Source organism: Apiotrichum porosum (assembly GCF_003942205.1).
Source record: "Apiotrichum porosum strain DSM 27194 chromosome Unknown scaffold_11, whole genome shotgun sequence".
In the NCBI taxonomy this organism is placed as follows: domain Eukaryota; kingdom Fungi; phylum Basidiomycota; class Tremellomycetes; order Trichosporonales; family Trichosporonaceae; genus Apiotrichum; species Apiotrichum porosum.
Genome location: NW_021167118.1, coordinates 159,228 through 171,783, shown reverse-complemented (window position 1 = coordinate 171,783; position 12,556 = coordinate 159,228). Strand labels below are relative to the sequence as shown.

The 12,556-nt window shown below is 58.5% G+C and overlaps 7 protein-coding genes across 7 annotated transcripts; 4 read left to right on the top strand and 3 right to left on the bottom strand.

The window, feature by feature from the left end:
* Nucleotides 1-812: 812 nt before the first annotated feature.
* EHS24_001676 (uncharacterized protein) lies at nucleotides 813-1,913 on the top strand (the record flags this gene model as incomplete). The annotated part of the gene is made up of 1 exon (XM_028617454.1): nucleotides 813-1,913. The coding sequence occupies one exon, from the start codon at nucleotides 813-815 to the stop codon at nucleotides 1,911-1,913; it is 1,101 nt and encodes a 366-aa protein (XP_028473917.1).
* A 400-nt stretch (nucleotides 1,914-2,313) lies between these two features.
* EHS24_001675 (uncharacterized protein) lies at nucleotides 2,314-3,266 on the top strand (the record flags this gene model as incomplete). Its single annotated transcript, XM_028617453.1, has 2 exons — nucleotides 2,314-2,999; nucleotides 3,053-3,266. 2 exons carry the CDS (start codon nucleotides 2,314-2,316, stop codon nucleotides 3,264-3,266), a joined length of 900 nt encoding a protein of 299 aa, XP_028473916.1.
* A 451-nt stretch (nucleotides 3,267-3,717) lies between these two features.
* Nucleotides 3,718-4,836, top strand: EHS24_001674 (uncharacterized protein; the record flags this gene model as incomplete). Its single annotated transcript, XM_028617452.1, has 1 exon — nucleotides 3,718-4,836. The coding sequence occupies one exon, from the start codon at nucleotides 3,718-3,720 to the stop codon at nucleotides 4,834-4,836; it is 1,119 nt and encodes a 372-aa protein (XP_028473915.1).
* Nucleotides 4,837-5,662: 826 nt separating this feature from the next.
* Nucleotides 5,663-6,628, bottom strand: EHS24_001673 (uncharacterized protein; the record flags this gene model as incomplete). Its single annotated transcript, XM_028617451.1, has 1 exon — nucleotides 5,663-6,628. One exon carries the CDS (start codon nucleotides 6,626-6,628, stop codon nucleotides 5,663-5,665), a length of 966 nt encoding a protein of 321 aa, XP_028473914.1.
* Nucleotides 6,629-6,923: 295 nt separating this feature from the next.
* On the bottom strand, nucleotides 6,924-7,898 carry EHS24_001672 (uncharacterized protein; the record flags this gene model as incomplete). The annotated part of the gene is made up of 1 exon (XM_028617450.1): nucleotides 6,924-7,898. The coding sequence occupies one exon, from the start codon at nucleotides 7,896-7,898 to the stop codon at nucleotides 6,924-6,926; it is 975 nt and encodes a 324-aa protein (XP_028473913.1).
* An 824-nt stretch (nucleotides 7,899-8,722) lies between these two features.
* On the top strand, nucleotides 8,723-10,117 carry EHS24_001671 (uncharacterized protein; the record flags this gene model as incomplete). Its single annotated transcript, XM_028617449.1, has 6 exons — nucleotides 8,723-8,938; nucleotides 9,139-9,529; nucleotides 9,569-9,617; nucleotides 9,669-9,757; nucleotides 9,799-9,971; nucleotides 10,019-10,117. 6 exons carry the CDS (start codon nucleotides 8,723-8,725, stop codon nucleotides 10,115-10,117), a joined length of 1,017 nt encoding a protein of 338 aa, XP_028473912.1.
* A 237-nt stretch (nucleotides 10,118-10,354) lies between these two features.
* EHS24_001670 (uncharacterized protein) lies at nucleotides 10,355-11,490 on the bottom strand (the record flags this gene model as incomplete). Its single annotated transcript, XM_028617448.1, has 2 exons — nucleotides 10,355-11,198; nucleotides 11,240-11,490. The coding sequence occupies 2 exons, from the start codon at nucleotides 11,488-11,490 to the stop codon at nucleotides 10,355-10,357; spliced, it is 1,095 nt and encodes a 364-aa protein (XP_028473911.1).
* Between the last annotated feature and the right edge of the window lie 1,066 nt (nucleotides 11,491-12,556).

Below are 12,556 nucleotides of genomic sequence, written 5' to 3'. Positions count from 1 at the left end.
CTCTCAAAGGTCAGCCCAGCACGCGTTGGGCAGAGGGAGGCTAGAAGGCTCTCAGCTGCAGGCATGTCAGGTAATGGCCATGTTTTGACAGGTGAGCTGCTCCTCGTGCGTACGCCCATGGAGGGGTTATTGACACCAAAATGTCCAGGCCTGAGCTTCACTTCAGCAGGGATGCGTAGGTGCTCACCATGCAAAAATTGTGACCATTACGTGTTGCGCAAGGTGAGAGCAGCCGTGCATGCCATGGCACGTCCAACCGTCCCAGACTAGAGATCCAGAGATCCAGAGACCTCTGAGTTGCAAAACACTAACACACCTCCATGTGGGTGTTGACTCTGACGGACAGTCTCGCTGCGTTGTCAAAGCAGCGACAGACATGGACCGCCATGGCATTCCGTCCATCGGCTGTCCAACACCATCTCCCAAGATACCCTATGGCACATTCCAACAGCTGTCAACCTCATCGACCAGATCACGCGACATCCTATCGTTTCTCCTCGACAGCTGCAGAAACTACTGCATGCTGCATCTCCTTGTCTCCTGGTCGTTGTCTACAAAACACGATAGATCGGGACAGTGACGCGCTTTAAGCCGAAATGACGTAATCCCTAATGGGGACCCCATCGGCTCCATCGCACGCCATGATTGTGGTGTCTCGATATTTCGCGTTGCTTTATGTCTCCAACTCCACACTCTGACTGCAATTCTATTGTTCACAAACCCTCTTACACTACCGTTTGACAGCCTTTCCTTTATTACTCGACGTTGACCATCGAAAACTGCACCCCCTGCACCCCTCCAATGGCCACAGCATGAGTGAGACGGCTTATCTCGTACCCACCAATGCCCACGCGCCGGCAAAGGTCGCGCCATGCGTCCTTGACCACAGCCTCTTCCCACATGTCATGGACGAGGTGATTGCCACCGCTCCCCCCGAGTCACACATTGCCCTGCGCGCCTGCTCGCGCGAGTTCCGTGACCGTGTGGACCCCTTACTGTTCAACCACGTCGTTATCGCGCCAGGCGACGAGAGCGGCTTCCTCTCGGTCTCTGCGTCTGGGGGCCGGTTCCATCTCCGCATCGTCGGCGACGGCGACAAGCTAGTGTCTCACAGGGACCGTGTCGTTCACCCAGCCCTGCCGCCGCTACTAGAGCACACGCGGGTCGTCTCCCTCCGCGGCCCTGTGGACCAGTATGCCGGCTCCTTGGCGTGGTTCTCTCCCAACCTCAAGCGCGTGGAGGTGCTGCGCATCCTGCCGCCCATGCCCCGCCCGTTTACCATCTGGCCCGATACGGTGCGGGGTGCGAAAAAGTTGATTGCGTTTACGTGCATGAGCCGTGGCTCGTTGCGTACCCTCCAATCGGGGGCCACAGTGTATCACCCGCCTGTCGCCATGATTCCGCCGGTCCCACTCAGTGTCCGGCAGCTGGTGCTCAACGTCTCGGTCCACCCTGACGACCCTTGGCATGCCGACTCGACCATCCAGGCCTTGATGCCGCCCTCGACGGTCAAGAACATTGTCGTCCTCTTCGTTTCGGCACTGCCGCCCGATGTCACTCCCAACTTGGGCATGAGCAACCTCACCCTGGGGGTCACGGTGCGCTCGCGGCTCAGCCACTCGGCCCAGCCGCTGGGTATCCTCACCCCCATTATCCGCTTGATGATCATGAACCCCGAAACAAAGGTCACTGTCGTCTCGGCAGAGTGTCTTGGCGCTGCGCCATTTGGTTTCGACCAGAGTATCCTGCCGTCGGAGATTGAGGGCATGATCAAGTCCATTGCAGCGGATATCCTCAAGGACGAGGGATGGGGCAATGCCGATGATCCGGCAAAGAACCTGACCTTGATGTCGCTGGGCGAGTACCGCAAGACGGCGGATCCGCAACAGTTTGTCTTGGAGACGGAGGAGTAGAGGGTAAGTGAGGGTGAGCAGAGGTCCGGGATCGATCAGGGGCTGACATTTAGGTTGTCGCATACAAGTTGTGTCCGTATAGGTTGTTTTGATCGTTGTTGTTGTGTTACAGTGTGTAGAGCGAATGGAGTTTCGGAATGCCTCTCTCTTCTAAAGTGCGCGATCTGCCTCGCTGTACCACTGTTGCTGTCACGTCAAGTGTCGCGCACAGTGGTGTGTTTCACTGACATCATTGAAAACAAACCCATGATGCGTCCGTGGCACCGGCACACAGGTCAATATGAAACCCGGCCATCAGCTAGTCATTTCCCATGGCAGCGCGCACTGAGTCCAAGTGTAGGTTAAAAGCGGTTCGTCGCCCCAGCTCCATAACAGACATTCCCTCCCAAGCAGCGTCAACATGGCCGACAGTGGATCAGCGCAGCCGATAGTGTGGAGTGAAGTCCACAACGGCCGGTCGGACTCAAGCTGGCTTAACGCCCTAGTGGAAGCTGCAGCCCAAATTAGCCTAGACGACAGTGGCAGCTCTGGCACCAATCCACACGACGGCACTGGCTCTCACGACATTCCCATGGATCAAGCTGTCTCTCCCAACGTCGATATCGCCCCTTACAGCAGAAACGAAAGGCGGGTCGCCAGGGTGTTGATGGACATGGGGGAGGGGATCCCGACAGACCTTTGGGCTTGGTCTCCCAGCCCTCCCCCGCACATTACCACGTTTAACGTTGCTTCGCCGGTGCCCCAAGCCAGCGCCGCCGTTGCCGCCGCCGTTCCGGCCGCCGATGTCCCCGTCGTCATCAGGTTCCCCCTGGCTCGCACATATACGGATGGCACTGTCAACTCGGATTTCGTCATGTCGCAAATTGTTATCGAGTACCGTCCCCCCATGGCCGGCAACAGGGTCCCCAGCCCAAACCCCGCTGGTACCCGCCAGCACATCCCCGGTTACCTGATCGGCCACTGTCACATCGGCATGCCACAGAGCACGCTCCAGTGGATCCTGGACGGTGTGTTGACTCAGATCGACATTGAAAACGGCGAAACCATCACCGTCAACCGTGTGGGATCCGGCCCGGACCGTGATGGGTACGCCTGGATCCCGTCGCGTTGGACCGTGTGGCCAAGCTCCACACCGGGAGTACACCAGAGACAAGTCAGGTTGCGCGTCTTACCGACTTCTTGCGCATAGCCCAGTGTAGTGTCAAGGGCAAGGCTCATTTGACCATGTGCCTCAGGCGAAAGCTGGCCCCTACCAGTAGTGCCCCGCGGTATCTAGCACCGACCCTGTTCGCACACCGTCTCGTCGGTTTCCGCTTTGACGAGTTCACATCTCAACACTCGCAAATGCTGTGACCCATCCTCCCCCTCTCAACCGCCAACACCTGGGTCGACGGCGTCATTTGTTTATGCTCCACTGCCGTCCTACTGTATACTGTTCGTTTGAGGATGCAAGAGATTGTAACGCATCCAATACTTTCTACACGCATTTAATGGCGATTTTTGTGTGGGTTTCCCCTACTCCTTTCTTTCCATTTTCTGGCCTCATTGTAACCGTGCCGTAGCGTTATTACCCCCGGATTGAACTATAAGGACACTGATTTCGCTTGCTTGATTGACACAGCATTGGTTGTGGGCCGTTGCTGGCCCCATCAGCGTGGACGCTGTTGGCTGCGACGTTGATGAACCGGCCAATTCCGGAAGCGGCCATCGCTGCCACGTTAGCCTGATCCGTCCACCTCACAGAAGCAAATGTGTAACCACCGCACATCAATCACAGATTTGCCACCTCGTACACGCACCATCAATGGTTATGTCTACCCAGCTGTCAAGTCGAATCGACCCCCACGCTTTTCCTCACATTATCGATGCCATTCTCGAACATGCCGCCACGGAGTGGTTCACCATCCGCCTCGTATGCCACGCCTTTAGGTCACGAGTGGACGCCCTGTTGTTCCGACACGTCTACCTCAGTGCGACGGACGCGGACACCCTTGTCTGGTTGCCGTATCGCAAGATGGTGGCGCTACCCTTGCTGGTCAAGCCGGCCACCTGCCAGCATCGCCGTTGGTGCAGCTGCCACTTGCCGGACGTGGCCGAGGTTCTCCCAAACTACGCCTGGTGCAGTACTTCCAGTGGATCGGAGCTTCCATTGCTCTCGCCTCGAGATTTGGTCAAGGCTCTGCACTGCACCCGCGTCTTGACCATCGTCGGTCGCATGGACGTGTTCCACCCCGACTTCGTCGCTGGCTTGACCAACCTCCACACGATTCGCACCAGGCCGCACGTCCACAGAATCTGCCAGCACCGCTACGGCATGCCCAAGTTGAACCCCGTCTCGCCTTGCTTGCCATTCGTTGCTCCTCGGATGGTCGCCTTTGTTGAGCTTCAGAGATGGCCCCTCGTCCGTTGCAACGGGCTCATGTTCAGCCGGCCTATCGTGGTGGACGGAGTGCAACGCCTGGTCCTCAACGTTGCCTTTCAGTCGCCAATGCACAGCAATGACGGCGGCTTCCTTGCAGACATCGACTATCCAGCCAGTCTGCGTGAGGTCGTGGTCATTTTCAACCCGTCTACCACGACCGATGCCTATATAGGCCTTTCCAGTGGCCTGACAATCCAAGCAAGCCTCGAAGCGTCGCCCGATCGCTGGTTGCAAGACGTCGCCACTGGATTGTCCCTTTATCCGCAGATCGACTATTCCTTTGTCGATCTACCTCGCGATGCATGGGGACCGACAATGGAGCAAGTCGACTGGGTCGATGTCCGTGAGGCCTTTGTGGCTGCGCACAAAGCAGCCCTGCATGACAGGGGATACGGTGGTGACGAAATACAGAGTGTATTGCACCGTGTCCGCTTTTTCACGGCCACAGAGTACGCGCAGTTGGTGGGTCAGGAGCAGTACCGGCTCGAGACGGTGAGGTAGACATGCAAGTGTGCAAGTGCGGTCGTCCACGACAGTATCATGCAGTAGATTCGACCCAAGGGGCCCCATGAGTGGACATTTGGTTGTATTTGTTGGGCTTTGACGAGTGGTTCGATATGCAGCTGTGCCGACCAGACCGGATGCGTACAGCCGAGCAACCAGGGTTTGCGCTCATCACATAAGGTCGCAACGCCAACGACAACGCCCACTACTGCATGGCCCCTTGTCTTCTCTGTGCGAGCCTGTTGTGCGCAGCAAGCCTCAGACAGGGCAGCCGAGAAATCAGACCAAGGGCTCGCGATCCCGCGTTAATCTGACCAGGCGCCACCCCGAACAGCTTGGTGTAGCCTACATGCAGTTGCATGTCGACTTGCTGGAACCGGCGTCCTTCATTGCCGATAGATGACCGTTGCGACCCAAAGTCTCCCAAGCGCGACGGCGTTCCTTTGCACCCAGTCGCCGGGAGGCATGTTGGATACAGGGTCGTGACGATCCCTCAATCCCTCAGTGTGCACCAGTCGTTCCCAAGTTGACAGTTTCCTGGTACAGTTCCTGTAAGGCGGTCTAGTCCTGGGAATTGTCACCTGTATGGTTGCTCAGTCTTTCCAGTGGCCAGTGGACGGCCGCGGACTGTCATGACGCCCGGGGCCCAAAAACATATACACATCAAAGGTGAAGGAAACACCGACCGACATACTGCGTTTGGTGCCGGCTCAAAACATACACGATGAGTTACCGACTGAATGCATCGTCGAGCTACGTCTGTAGCAGTGGACCCACAGTCCCCGACCATCGTCGTCTGGTGACTGCTGCATTGGTTGGATGTTTACTGAATCGTCTCCAGAGCGTACTGCTCGACTCCCATGACGGCACTATACTCCTCATGCGTCATGAACTGGATGGTCTTGACAGCCGCAACCACCTGCTCCTCCGTCCACTTGCCCGCGACCAGGACGTTGCGTACGCGGTCATGCACAGTGTCGATAATGCCCCTGTTACCTGCGTGCCCGTTGCTCTTGTTGTCGGCTCCTACTCGGTCGGGCGTCACCGTCCCTCCTCCGTCGGCTGGTCCTACGCCAAACCAGCCGGCATGTGGCTTGGTGACCCCTACGATGGTGTAGCGTACGTGCGGCGGGCCATTGCTGAACCCGTTGGCAATCTGCAGAATGATGTTGTTGAACTGCGCAGTGCTCATGGCGAGGGGGCTCGGCTGCCACTCGTCCGTGTCCCAGGGGGGAGTGGGTGGGCGATCAGGAAGGCTCATAGAGGGGACAATGAAGACGACGTGGCGGACCGAGGCGGGAATGGGTATAACCTGCATGGAGCGCGAGGGCGACGCAGGGTCAAGATGGAGGTTGATAACCAGACGTTCGACCCCCTCGTAGACAGTCGTCTTGAACGCCGTAAACGATATCAACGACCTCAAAGTCGTGGGCCATGTGGAGGCGCGTGGCTGATGGATGGTCGGGTAGCGGTTTCGGATCACTCTTGCGTTGCGACATGCGGGCAAGAGGGAAGCAAGCGATCCGGCGCTAATAGGAGAGACAAAGTCAACGACCGTCGCGATGGACAGAATCTCGTTGATATGCTGTTCTCCGTCCAAGCCACATCCCTCGTACAGTGTTGGGAGGTGGGAGTGAACGCTAGATATTTCCAGGCGCCGGGTACTGTTACCAGCCTCCGTGACGATGATTCGCCCCAAATGCTTGTCGACCACTTTGCGGTATTCTCTTGAGGACGAACGGAGGGCGATGAGTGTTGAGTATGGTGCGTATGCGATGATGGTGTCCATGGTGTGTGTAAAGTAAGAATGAGGAAATGCGATAGTGTGGTGTTGAGCGGAGTCGAAGAGCATCTGGCTGTGAGAATGGCCCGTCTGTGGGGATGACACTGGTCTCTTGAAGAGATACCCGGGGGCTGGTGGTCGCAGGTGCGCGAGGCACGATGTCGCTCAGCGGGATGGTATGACAAACCGGGGGCACAAGAGTCTTGAAAGGAACCGTCGATCTCTGCCGTGGAATGGTTCCCTGACATCCGCACCTGTGGCTGCACGCTGCGGTGCGACGAGGACAATTAACCTTGTCCTTTTACTCGATCGTCTCAAGCACAAACTGGGCGTGGCCCACCTGTTCCCGGTATTCGGCACGCGTCATGAACGTAATGGAAGACAGGGCGGCCGCGGCAGATGCTGGGTCCCTTCCGGACCACTTTTGCAACGATTCCAGGACGGCGTCCAGAATGTCCTCCTCCACCGAGCTGCCGCGGTCCGAGGAAACACCAAGCCACGCCGGCCGCAACTGGTGGGCGTCCACCAGGGTGTACTTCACCCGCGGTATAGATGACGCGATACTAAACACGACTGTGTTGAGCATGCCGGCGCGTCGGGTCGCTTGACGGACTTGGTTGACCTCGTCCTCGCGGTGTGTCGTCTTTGCCGTGAAAATGATGACCATCTCGCGCAAGGAAGCAGGGCAAGAGAACGGTGTGACGTACGCCTGTGAAAGCCAGACGCGCGCCGGATCATAGCGCAGGACAAGGACCGAACGTCCCACACCCTCTGGCGCGGGGCACACGTCGGCAATGGCAGGGTGGTCGTGTCGTTGCTGCCGGACCTCGGAGAACGTCGTGAATGTCACCAGCGTCGGGGCGACGAATGGACACCAGCCGGGAAGCCGGCCACCAGGGTGACGGCGCAGTCGCACAACCTGGATTCCCACAAGAGACACGTCCAGGAGGGACCGGCCCATGGCCTGGTCGCCCATATGGCCGAGCACATCGACGATCCGCGTGCCCCGCAGGGTGCGAACGTATTTGTCCCTCTTCTTCGACGGCGGCGTTCCCTCGGGAGCGAACAAGCCGGGAATGCGGCCTAGCCGACCGGTCACCGCAGCTGGAAAGTGGCTCGTAACCACAATGTGCTCGGCCAGCCGCGAGTCCGCCTCGTCTTGAAACGCGCGCGAGACGCCCCGAAGCGCTATGAGGGCAGACCGGGAGGCTTGGTCGAAGATGTTACGTACGAGGTGCGGGTAACCCTCATGGTGGATGGTTACTGTCTCTGCCATTAGGCAGGCGGGGCGGAGCTAATGGACTGGGGCTCGGGAGACGAACCGCAGTTGATGGTCGACGGATCAACGTGGACCGCTGGCGTTTGTTGTAACGGCGACAGAAGGTGGAAGACAAAAGGTGAGAAATGTTGGGGTGTTGCGTCACTGCTGCACACCCATTTTTCGGCCCGAAGGGGCCCCACATGGTTGTTGACGATTGCCTGTGCTTATTACGTGGCAGCCACTGCATGCACGACAGTGTTTGTCCAGGTCCATACATGCAGTGAACCCCAGCTTTGACGTACTGCGCAGGTACGACCTCAACATCCGTTTAGGTGTCTTGTCCAACAGAACGGCTGCTGTTGTCATCGAGAAAACAGCTAGTGCTACACACCCAGAAGTTGCCGATCCGTCCTGTTCCGGGAGCAGTGGTCGATCTGATCAGCGGTCCTTATGTCATCTGTGTCCCCAAGTGGCACTGGCGGAACCTCTGGGAAGGTGTCTAGGTATCCGTCTAGCTCTCTTGCTCTACGCTTCCCAATGTACAGTTATCGGACGGTCCTGGAAGATGAGTCCGGATCAACAACACTGGTGTTCGGAATGATTCTCGGCTAAACCCGTGGAGACTGGAGACACTCGTGACCCGTTCTGCACATCGGATTCCTGTCTCCAACCACTCGAGCTCTCGGCTTATCTCCTCTCCCCACTCCCTCTCACTCCTGACCTCCCGGGCAGTGCAACATTGCCTGACCGACTTCCGCCTCGCTTGCTGACCCCTTACAATCTCGAAGCCCTCTTCACTGTACTCCACCCTCATCACCAATCTCCATTCCATTATCACCATGGTCCGCGTTGCTGCTGTCCAAGCCGCCTCGGTTGGCTTTGACCTTCAAGCGTCCGTTGCCAAGCTCCAGCGCCTTGTTGCCGAGGCAAAGGAGAACGGCGCCGAGCTCGTCGTGCTTCCCGAAGCGTTTCTGAGTGCGTACCCCCGGCACTATAATGTGGGAGTTGGGTACAGGACACAGGACAATCGCGACTGGTACGGCAAGTACGTCCAAGTGAGTGCTGTTGGCTCGAGGTTGTGTCCATTCACTGGCGGCGTCGGCGTTCACCCATGCCCACGCACACCCTGCTGCATCAGCAATCGATAGGGTCGACCCTATTGCTGTTGAACTACAGTGCGGGAGGTGGGCATACATCCCACCCGTCCAGCTGACCCGACATTGTTTGGTCCCATTTGACTGACCTGTCATCCCAGTCAGCCGTCAAGGTGCCCGAGGACGGTGTCGGCCGCGACTGGAACGCCTCTGCACCCCTCCAGGCTCCCGGCGACGACTTTTGGGCGTTCCAGGTCCTGTGCGAGACGGCCAAGTGCAACAAGCTCTACCTGTCGGTGGGCATCATTGAGCGCTCCCTCACGGGAGCCACTGTGTGGTGCTGCAACCTCCTCTTCAGCCCCGAGGGAGTGTGCCTCGCCAAGCACCGCAAGATCAAGCCGACTGGCGCCGAGCGTGTCATTTGGCATGAAGCGGACGCAGCCAACCCCGTCGCGCCAAGGGGTGACGCCGCCGCCGAGGCGAAGGCTGCGGACAACATGCCAGTGGTGCAGACCACGCTGGGCAAGGTCGGCGCGTTGATCTGCTGGGAGAGTGAGTGATATGGCACTTAGAGATTTACTAACAGGGCAGACTACATGCCTCTCGCTCGCTACGTGATGTACAAGAAGGGTGTCGAGCTGTGAGCACTCTCGGCGCCAAAACTGCCCATGGCCTCTACTGACGTGACGAGGTACCTCGCGCCCACTGCCGACGGCCGCCCGACCTGGGTATCGACGATGCAGCACATTGCCATGGAGGGCCGTTGCTTCGTTGTCTCTGGTAAGCCACAGCTGTCCCTTGCCCCTACTGACTCTTGGTAGCAAACCAGTACCAGGAAAACACCGACATGCCAGCCGACTACCCTGCCAACGCCAACCCGTCGGCGCTGTCGTCGGACAAGGTCTGGTGCCGCGGTGGCTCATCCATCATTGGGCCCCTGGGCGACATCCTCGCTGGTCCCCTGTGGGACACGGAGGGTATTCTCTATGCCGATGTGAGTGGCAGCGCCGTCAAACCAGTATGCGTATATGCTGATGTCAGATCGACGTGAACCAGGTGCTGGGTACAAAGGTCGACTTCGACCCCGTGGGACACTACTCGCGCGAGCCGCTGCTCATGGGCCTGATTGCCAAGCTGTAGCGGGGAGTACATAGTGTGAAATGTTGAATGTATATTGATGTGCTTGTTGAGGCGGCAACTGAAGCGGCACGTTTGGGCAACCAGTACACAAGCTGCACGACGTACATGTTCACCAGTCCAGCTACAGTTTACTACGAGTTGCGAGTTTGGAGGGTGGTTGGGGGGGGGGGGGGGGGGGGGGGTGAGAGGCCTGTGTGTAGCGTGGCGAGAGAACGCAATGGGACATGCCACGAGTGCCTACGCAGGGGTGCCAGGGACCGCGGGGTTCAAGATGAACACTACCACCCCGCCAGCAATAAGACAGTTGCCCAGGAGGGTCCAGCCCCAGCCGCGATAGAGCGCACCCTTGCCTTCCTCTGTGATGATGGTGCGCACAGCGTCAAACACACCACGGTAGTGAGGTCCTGGACGCAGCGCGACGACCTCCTCGTCGGCAATACGAAGGGGCTCCAGGGCGGCGACATCAGGGCGCTGTGCCTCGGTGTCGACGTCGGCGTCGGAGGTCGCCTCTGCGTCGTCGGCCGGCGGGGCATGGTACTCGCGGTTCTCCTGGACCGAGATCTTCATGACGAGCACCTTGAGCGGCACAAGCCAGGCGGTGCTGATGATTGGGAGGGTGACGCCGAGGGCAATGCGGAGGTTCTGGTTGTCGGGCAGGACACCGGGGGCGACCAACACGCGGAGCACCATCTCCCATGCGCTGACGAGAACCAGGGTCGCGAGCAGACCAGGGATTTTGAAGAGGACCCACGGCCTTGAGCGCTCATAAGGCGTCAGGAGCGTGCGGAGGGCTCCCCAAGGTGTGCTGAGAGTGCGGTACGGCGTGACAATCGCCCTGTTGACGAGAATGACAACCGGGACGGAGAGGACGACAGCGAATGGAAGGACCACCAGCGGGGCCCAAACGGCCACGCGGCCTCCGATCAGAGACAGGATACCCCAAACCGCGAGGAGCAGGATGTTGACGACGGCGCTGGTAAGGATCAGGGCGTACACGCCCCTGTACACGCCGAACCAGCCTTCGAGGCTCTTGACGCGGCGGAGGGTGCTGAACACGCCGGTAAGGCGAGGACCAACAAAGCTGGGGGTGGTAAGCAATGCCCCCGAGTCGCAACCACTTACACATCCTCGTCGCCGAGGCTGACACCCTTGGGGGTGTAGTTTGCCCTCACGCGGTCGAGAGCGTTGGCGCATGGGAGGAGGACCAGGAAGACGAGACCGTAGACGACGACAGTGAGCACGGCCGGGACGATGGCGGGGAGTTTCTCATTGGGGTCCTCGAGATACCCTCGACGCGCCAAGGTGTTCGCATTGTTGCCAAAGAGATGCGTGAGGCCAGAAAAGGCCTCCGGGATGCCAAAGTGGATGTGCATGGTGAGTTGGGGGGGGAAAGATGGAGTCTTGCGAACCACCCCCTCCTGTCTATGTATAGGCGGCGACCAGCGTGAATGCGCCACCATGTGCCTTAACGCGAGAGCATACGTCAGTGGTGGCAAACACAGCTTGGAACAACATGTCAGGTGGTGCAAATGGTGTGCCGCACGGCCGCGCGTCGTGCCGAATGGAACATGCTGCATGCGAGATGGTGAGTGCGGGTTTGCTTCGCGGCCATGCTCACGCGGTGTGCTCAGCGCTCGGTTGCGACCTGTTGCCAGTGAATCAGAGTGGGCAAAATCAGGCCGCATTGAAGCTGTACTGTACTGCACAGTGCCTATATGCATGCCTTTGGGCCTGGCGCCTTGACCCTGCTTCCTGGGATGACGCTTATCCGGTTGTCACCACATAGTGTTTGCCCATCAGATGAGTGGCCAGTGGAGTGGATCAGTGCCATCAGCCATATGCCATACACAAGCACCACGGGGTTCAGTGACGCCAATATCGTACGGGAACTGCTAGTGGCCTCAAAAGGGTTCCCACGGACCCTTCTATGCAGAGGGTTGGCGCGGTACGGTAGAGGGATACCACACTACAGAAGTATCTTGTAAAACGTATGAAAAATAGCAGTACACCAATGAAGACGGCCAAGGGCATTGTCTCATTGTGAGCTGGGCTGCAGTGTACGCAGTTTATGTGCTGTACTCACCGCGCTCTACCCCAAACCAGTCATTTACCAGCTGCTTGGCCACCAGTGAGGCAACAGCGTGGTCGGCCCCCACTGCAGCAAGTCCGCATCCACCCAAAGTGCCACACGTCAGCAGTAACCAGGTAGTGACACGCAGGCATGACTTGCAACCGCAATCACTCAAATCGACACCCGTCACAGCACACGTACGTCCACAGCCAAACACAGAAAGGGGTGGCGGAATGTCCGGCGCAGCTTCAGCCAGGTGTGGCTTGCCGGAACTACTGTCAATGGGAACATACCAAGGTGGACATCCGGCGTGTAGACATCCGGCCTTGGTAAATGGGACCGGCACACTGTGCCGGTTGCAACAACAA